This window comes from Lepus europaeus, chromosome 13 (assembly GCF_033115175.1).
Source record: "Lepus europaeus isolate LE1 chromosome 13, mLepTim1.pri, whole genome shotgun sequence".
NCBI classification, from domain to species: Eukaryota; Metazoa; Chordata; class Mammalia; order Lagomorpha; family Leporidae; genus Lepus; species Lepus europaeus.
This window is the reverse complement of record NC_084839.1, coordinates 12,793,990-12,802,158: the sequence shown is the minus strand read 5'-3', so window position 1 is coordinate 12,802,158 and position 8,169 is coordinate 12,793,990. Positions and strand designations below refer to the sequence as shown.

Here is an 8,169-nt window from a genome sequence, read left to right as displayed (position 1 = left end):
CTGATGGAGTTTCTGGCTTGTCCCCCCTCCCACCCCCCCCCCCCCCCGCCCCGTCCCCATCTTGGGAGCACTAAACCAACAGATGGAAGATCTCTCTCTGTGCCTCCACGTCTCTCTCTGCAACTCCGCCTTTCTAGTAAATAAATCTTAAAAAAAAAAAAAAAAAAAAAGGCGCTCGTTTAAACTCTTCAAATGCCATGAACATCAGCATCTCAGGGAGGTGATTGCAGGATTTTTGCTCTGTAGTTGACTAGATAAGAGAAATTCGGTGAATTGGCTCATCCCAACGAAGTTTAATGAACAAGGAGTGTACAGGGCCCAGGACCCAAGTCATAGCCCAGACGAGCACCCACTGAACGCCTGCTTTGTAAGAGGGTGAAACCAAAGCTTCCTTTCCCTTGGCCAGTTCACGCCACTCCACCCACCAATCAGAGCTGGCCGCGGCCGCGGAAGTTCGTCCCTCGCGGGACGCCGTAGCACCTCTCCCGCCCCCCGCTCAGCGCCGGGCGAACATGGCGGCCTCCGAGTCCGCGGGGGCTCTGAGTTCAGGCACTGCCGAGGGCGAGGAGGAGACGATTCTGTACGATTTGCTGGTCAACACCGAATGGCCACCGGAGACAGAAGTCCAGGTGAGCCAGGCCCTTCTGCGGCGGCAGCCGGCTTGGCGCGGCCACTTCGCCGGCTGAGGCGCCTAGCAGCAGCCACGTAGCGGAACGGAGCCGGGTGGGCGGGGGAGCAGGGCTGGCGGCTTGTGCGGTCTCCCTGGCAACGGCCCCTCGGCTCGCGGGGGTCCGGGCCGTCCGTGAAGAGTGTGCGGGCTTGAGAGCCCTCCCGGGCCCGTCCGGGCCACACGGCGCCCCGCGGCTAGCGCCTCTCCCGCTCCGGCTGTCGGCTTCCCCGGCTGCTTGGAGCGGAGGGCGCAGGGCGGGACGCGAGGGCCCCTTCCCGCGAGCGGGCGAAGCCGGCCAGGGCCGACCCCTCGTCTGCGGTGGAGCGGGTTCCCAGGACCCGACAGTGAGACGAATTGCGGCTGCCACGGCCGCGGGGTCCAACCCTGTGCCCCTAGCTGAGGCTGAATCGCGGAGCGTTTGAGAGTGAGTGAGTGTGTGTGTGTGTGTGTGTCTGTCCGTCCGTCTGTCCGTCCGTGTGTCCCCGTTCCCAGGGGCTGCGCTAGATGCCCGGGACGAGAGCTGAGTGGGCCTTCACGGAGCTAGCGGGGCGACAGTCCAGGAGGTACGTCTCACGTAATCCAGAGTAATGCTAGATTACTCTGTGCTGTGAGCAGAGCGGCGCGGGGATGAAGCGGCCCGCGGTGGGATCCCTGTGGGATCCGACTTGTGAACTGGATCTTGGGGTACCAGGTGGCTCCCAGGTAGAACCTCTCAGGCATCCGCGGATTCACGTTTATTCCGCAGACTCAGAGGAAGCAGCAAGACCCCAAGGGACCTTTAGTAGACATTATGGAGTCCAGCGAATTCTGCACCGCCTCTTTCCTGAGTGTTCGCTGGAGAAACTTCTCATGCGCCAGTTCATTTTCCTATGAAGTTTGTAGTCTTCCTCTATCAGCTCCTTCCCTCTGCAGCTTCTGCTTGTCTTGACTAATGTGCTAGTATTTTACAGGCATGCACAGATTCGCATTTTTGTTGTTGTCTTAAGTAATGTGAATATTTAGCAAGTTAGGCAGCTAGGAAGCTGTTGCTGCTGCTCTCTGTCCCATAAGGAGGTCTGCTCCCCCTGTCACTCACTGGTTATTTGCCATAACGTTTCAGAATGCCTGACATTATACATTGATTTCAAAGGAATATGCCCAGCACCCACTTATACTGAAACATTGAAGCTGATAGCAGCGTTTTGTTGTTGGTCTGTTGATTTCTACGTTCTGTTTTCAGCTGTTAACTGTAAGCTCTTTGAGGGCAGCTCCATTGCGTCTGGTTCACCTTCATAGGCTTCCCCAGGACCAGTTTGTGTTCTTGCGTGAATTGGATGATCAGTAAAATTTGCTAAGTGAAATAACTTTTCTGTGGTCTGCAGTATCTTACCTGTGCTTGAGCCATCATCTGCTGCCTCTCAGGCTCACTAGCAGGGCGTTAGATCAGGAGCTGAGCTGCTGGGACCTGAATCTGTGCTTGGATCCAGGATGCCCACACTGCAAGAGGTGGCTTAATCTGCTGTGCCCTCATGCTTTTCTTGACAGAACTTTGGTGCCTCCTACTCACGTGTAGTCATAGTGCTGTTTAACATACACAGAGTGAGTGTTCTGCCTTTACTTACGGGATGGGATTATTTATTCTAGCAATTGTTTAATTTAGCTTGAGTGTGTTTTGTTAGTGTGTGTCATTGTCTCCATGGATATACGACAGGCTGCTTGAATAGACTGTTAAGCTGGCCACCATTACTGTCTTTGTGTGCTTGACTTCTCTGTGTCTGGTGAACTGATTTGGAAACAGTTTCCAGCCTCTGTCTTTGCCCTTTCCTGTAAGGTTCACCCTGAAGTTGCTTATAACTGTACCATGCTCAATGTTTATTCCCCATGCCCCAGTCCCTGTTGTACTTTTTTGTTCTAATCTGTGAGCAGTTATTAAATATGCATACTTGGACCTTGTACACAGTATCTGAGTGTTGGTCAGGAAGTATAAGTTTGCATGTTGTATAAGAAGATTTACTAAAACATTCTCAAATGTTAAGGTTTTGTTTTTGTCTGTTTAACTTGTAGCCTAGAGGCAACCGAAATCATGGTGCATCGTTTTTCATCACAAAAGCAATTAGAGGTAAATACAGCTCATTTTTATCTTTCTATATATAATTATGTTGTTACTAATTTTTTCCTCCATTTTATCTGTAACTGTGCCATTTTGCAAAGTTTCAGGAATATAGAATGTACTCTTTAGATTTCTGATGTGGAGCCTGATGAAAGTACGTAGCAGACATGCTGAGTTGATTTTTGTGTGTGTTTATATGTATGTATGCACACATAGGCATGTTTTTAAGTATATGCATATTCACACACACAGGATTTGAATGCAGCTTACAGCTGGACTTGAGTGGATGTAGCTGGTATGGATGTGATTCCAAGGGGATGAGGAAGATCAAGTACACGGAGTCTCACAGAGTCTGTGGATGTCGAGTGAAAAGACAGTGAGGGGTTATTTTAAGTAGTTTATGTGATGTTCCAGATGTATCTGGTCATAAATATTAAAATTGCAAATTTGATTAACTGGGACATTAATTTAATTCCTGGCAGACTTTACATTTGACTTAATGAGAGTCTGAGACAGGATTAGGCACTTGGTACTGTGAGTGCTTTACTCTATTAATTTTAACAAAATTTAACAAAATGTTAGTTTTACCAGACCAGCAAGGTATTTCTTGCTGCTGCTTTATGTTTTAGAAGAGGAAGCTTGCCCAAAGACATTCATTTGGAATTTGTGTTTTTCTGGTTCCAGAGTTCATTCTTTCTATACCAGTGATGTAAGTTCCTTACAAAGATTTAATTTCAGAAGAATTGTATACTTTGAGATTAATTATAATTTTATTTTATCATATAGGAAACACTAGAATATTCAATTTTCATTACCACAAATGCCTTGAGATTTCAAAAATTTAGAAAATGCACACAAGCAATAAAAATTCACTATAGAAAATTTAGACTATAATAGATAAACATATTACAGTTTGAGTATGATTTTCCCCATGGACTCATGCAGGCATTTAGACACGAAAGTCATAAACAAATGGTACTGAGAGGGTAGAAACTTAATCCAGTTGTGGTGTTTAGGAGGTGGGCCTAGTGGGAGGTCCTTAGGTCACCCTGGGGTTGTGCCCTCCGAAAGTAACTCTCCTGAGAGGGTTGTTCTAAAAGCCTGAGGTAGGTGGAGCCTCTCTCTGCTTCCTGGCTCACCACGTGATCTTCCTGTGCCTGAGCTCTGCACTGCACCACCGCTGCCCTCATCAGAAGTGAAACTGATGGGGCTGCCCGGTCTTACACTTGAACCTCCAAAACTCTGAGCTAAAGAAGCCCTTTTACCTTATAAAGTTGGTTGCCTCAGGTATTTCACAGTAGTAATGAAAAGCTAATATAAATCACAAATTAGAATAAGTGAGTTTTCCCCCATTTTACCACCCAGAGATAATTATTATTATTCAGACTTTTTTTCCATTAATATACATCTATTTTTTTTTTTTTTTTTGACAGGCAGAGTGGACAGTGAGAGAGAGAGACAGAGAGAAAGGTCTTCCTTTTTGCCGTTGGTTCACCCTCCAATGGCCGCTGCGGCTGGTGCACCGCGCTGATCCGATGGCAGGAGCCAGATGCTTATCTTGGTCTCCCATGGGGTGCAGGACCCAAGTACTTGGGCCATCCTCCACTGCACTCCCTGGCCACAGCAGAGAGCTGGCCTGGAAGAGGGGCAACCGGGATAGAATCCGGCGCCCCGACCGGGACTAGAACCCGGTGTGCCGGCGCCGCTAGGCGGAGGATTAGCCTATTGAGCCGCGGCGCCGGCCCATTAATATACATCTAACAAAGGTACATATATACATATATAAGAATACAAAAAGGTTTGTGAAAAATGAAATTAAAGGTATTTTGGTGTAAGAAATTTCAAATTCCATGAATATGAAGGATCTTTAAAGTTCCCGTGTGTTATGAAAATAATGAGTGGATTTCAAAAGCTTTTTGTGCCAAAATAAACATCTTTTAATTCTGTTTTTCAGTGAACTTTGTGAAGTACTTTTATACATTTTAAACTTTTGAAAGTTCATGGAAAATCTGCAATTTTTTTCCTTTTTTGTAAAAGAGTTATTTATTTGAAAGAGTTAACAGAAAAGGAAAGACACGCAGAGAGAGATCTTCCATCTGCTGGATCACTTCCCAGTTGACTGAAAAGCCAGGAGCCAGGATCTTCTTTGAGGTCTTCCACATGGGTAGCAGGTACCCACGTACGTGGGCCATCTTCCGCTGCTTTTCCCAGACCATTAGCAGGGAGCTAGGTAGGAAGTGGAGCAGCCAGGACATGAACTGGTGCCCATATGGATGCTGGCATCCTAGGTGGCAGCTTTACCCGCTATGCCACAGTACTGATCCTTGCATTATCTTTTATTTCCATAAACTTTTTGAAGTGCATCCATAGGATAATATAAATAATTAAATTTTAATAGGAAGTTAGACATTTTGTTTTGATTTTTATACAAAGGCTTTAAAGGGTGATTACTGTCATTTGTCGTCCATGGTTTCATTAAAATTTCCTAGATGAAATTTAACTTTTAATTTAACTCTCAAGCCACTTTTACTTTTTTAGTTAAGAAATACTTCAAAGTTTGGAATAACACACAAGTTTGGAATATAATATAGACAAATGTTTGACTTTGAAAATTATAGTTTATCTTAGATTATATTTATTATCTCATTTTAAGAGTGTGTTCTTCGGTGGTTTTTTTTTTTTTTTTTTTTTAAAGATTTATTTATTTATTGAAAGGCAAAGTTACAGACAGGCAGAGACAGAGAGAGGGAGAAGGTCTTCCATTTGCTGGTTCACGCCTCAAATGACCACAATGGTCGGAGGTGGGCTGATCCGAAGCCAGGAGCTAGGAGCTTTTTCTGGGTCTCCCATGCAGGTGCAGGATCCCAAGGACTTGGGCCATCTTTTGCTGCTTTCCCTGGCCATAGCACAGAGCTGGGTCAGAAGTGGAGCAGCCGGGTCTAGAACTGGCGTCCATGTGGATGCCAGCACTTCAGGCAGTGGTTTTTACCTGCTATGTCACAGCGCTGGCCTCTGTTGTTGTTTTTTATTGTAATGAATTGGTCTGTGGTATATTTTAGATTCCTTGTCTATGGATCTAATTTGAAAATGATTTTAAAGACAAAGTGATTTATGTTTGTGCTGTTTTTATTACAGATCATTTGTTATTTTTACGCCAGTACTTCTGGTACAGGTGAGTGTTCAGTTTGTCAGAGAAACAGCATGAATATCAAATATGCATAATATTATTCATAACAAAATTGATAGAATGTTTAAGGAGAGGGGAATACTAATTACATTTTATACATGTGTCAGAGTATCACATTGTATACTGTAAACATTTATAATTAAACAATTTAAGAATGAATTGATTACAAAAATAACAAAAAAATTTACCCTACTTATGATTTCAGTTTTCATTATTGAATATCAGATAATGATATAAACAGTGACATTCAGGTGAACAAAGTTTATAAAATAGACATTTCAAACATTTTGGCATAAGTGACAAGGTATCTCATTAGACTCTGTGTAGCTTTTGTTCTGTTTGTCATTATTGTTAATATTTAATGATGACTTCTGTTTCACTGATGAGTGTTCTCAGCCATATCTTGATGCCCACATGATGGATCTGTGGCTTGCATATCTTCAAATACATTTTTTTTTCTTGATGTTACATCAACTCTTCTGGTCAGTCATTGTTCAGTTGCTGTGTTCTTCATTTTCATAGGAGATTTCTTTTCCCTCCCCACAGACCAGAGTTCTAGGCAAGGATGTGAAAGTCCTTAAAGCCTCCCTAGGCCCACAGTGAGCAGTTTCTAGTTCTCTGTTCACAGTGGTGCAGTTGTTTGAGTGTTCTGGCTTGTGTAGCCATGTGGCCCAATGGCTCGTTTCTACAGTAAGTAGAGTATAGACATGGGCTGTAAATAACGGTCAAAACTCAGAATGTCATTTTTACTCGCATACATACTGCTTTTTTTGTAAACTGTGCATTAGTTACCACAAACCAGGGAAAACATGATATTTGTCTTTTTGGGACTGCCCTATTTCACTAAGCATAATGATTTCCAGTTGCATCTATTTTGTTTACAAAAGACAGAATCCAATCTTTTTTTTCTTTTTACTGCTGAGTAGTATTCCATAGTGGATAGATACCACATTTTCTTTATCCAGTCGTCAGTTGATGGACATCTGGGTTGATTCCATCTTAGCTATTTTGAATTGAGCTGTAATTAACATGGAGGTACAGATAACTCTTTAAAATGCTGATTTCATTTCATTTGGGTAAATTCTCAGTAGTGGGATGGCTGGGTAATATGGTTGATCTTTTTTCAGATTTCTGAGGAATTTCTATACTGTATTCCATAGTGATTGTATTAGCTTACATCCCACCAACAGTGTATTTGGGTACCTTTTCCTCACATGCTGGCCAGCATTTATTGTTTTTTTATTTTTGTTCAAATTTTATATTCTAATGAGAAAAAAAATCCCATCTCCCTGTAAATACATGTGCTATTTGTAATATTTTCTGACTTATCGTGGTTTTCATGGTTAGATTTTAAGCGAGCTAATGTATTGTGTTTTCAGCCCTGCACCTTTCTTGCTCCCTGATGGACTGGTTCGCTTGATTAATAAACAGATAAACTGGCATTTAGTACTTGCAAGGTAAGGATATAAAATTCATGTCATGTCTTCCTATATGGATTACCTTTTAAATTTCATTATGAATATTAATTTTTGGATCTTTCAGTTTTGATTTTTATTGTATAAAAATTCTCTGTCATGTATGATTAGTATTGTTTAAACATGTTAATTCAAGATGTATTGAATCATTTTGTATATTTTTGTACCTTATAGTCAACTAACTATAAGGCCAATAGATGAATAATAAAAACCTGTCAAAATTCAAAACTGATTCTAACTGGTTAAAATGATTCTGTGTAGAAGACTGCTTCAGATACTCATAGTAGAATCTTTTATCTTTCTCCCCATGAAAGCAATGGAAAGCTTTTGGCAGCTGTTCAAGACCAGTGTGTGGAGATCAGGTAATTATTATTATTCATATTTAAGATTTCCTTTGAGACAAATTTTTACTTGACAAATGGAAACTAAAATGTTTTTAAAAATTTATTCTTTCATTTTCACACACACACACACACACACACAGAGTGAGGGAGAGGGAAGGAGAGAGACAGAGACAAGGAAAGCTCACATCTGATGGTGTACTCCTCAGATGCCTGCACTGGCCCCTTGTAGAGGTCAAAGCCGGGAGCAGGACCCAGTCCCAGTCCAGGTCTTGCACATGGGTAGTGCATGGCTGGAAGAGCCCTTCACCTGCTGCCTCCCCAGGGTGTGCATTAGCCAGAAGCTGGGACTGGGAGTAGAGTTGGGACTTGACTTTAGACACTTTGATATGGGATGTGGGCTTCAC

At 42.9% G+C, this 8,169-nt stretch overlaps 1 protein-coding gene across 1 annotated transcript in view; it reads left to right on the top strand.

Annotated features, from left to right (window-relative positions):
* Positions 1 to 496: 496 nt before the first annotated feature.
* NBAS (NBAS subunit of NRZ tethering complex) overlaps positions 497 to 8,169 on the top strand; it is a 427,776-nt gene continuing 420,103 nt past the window's right edge. Inside the window, exons 1-5 of the mRNA XM_062208974.1 lie at positions 497 to 629; positions 2,714 to 2,768; positions 5,895 to 5,931; positions 7,326 to 7,403; positions 7,736 to 7,783. Coding sequence (XP_062064958.1) covers positions 513 to 629; positions 2,714 to 2,768; positions 5,895 to 5,931; positions 7,326 to 7,403; positions 7,736 to 7,783 — 335 coding nt within the window. The 5' untranslated portion in view covers positions 497 to 512. The remainder of the gene's footprint in view (positions 630 to 2,713; positions 2,769 to 5,894; positions 5,932 to 7,325; positions 7,404 to 7,735; positions 7,784 to 8,169) is intronic.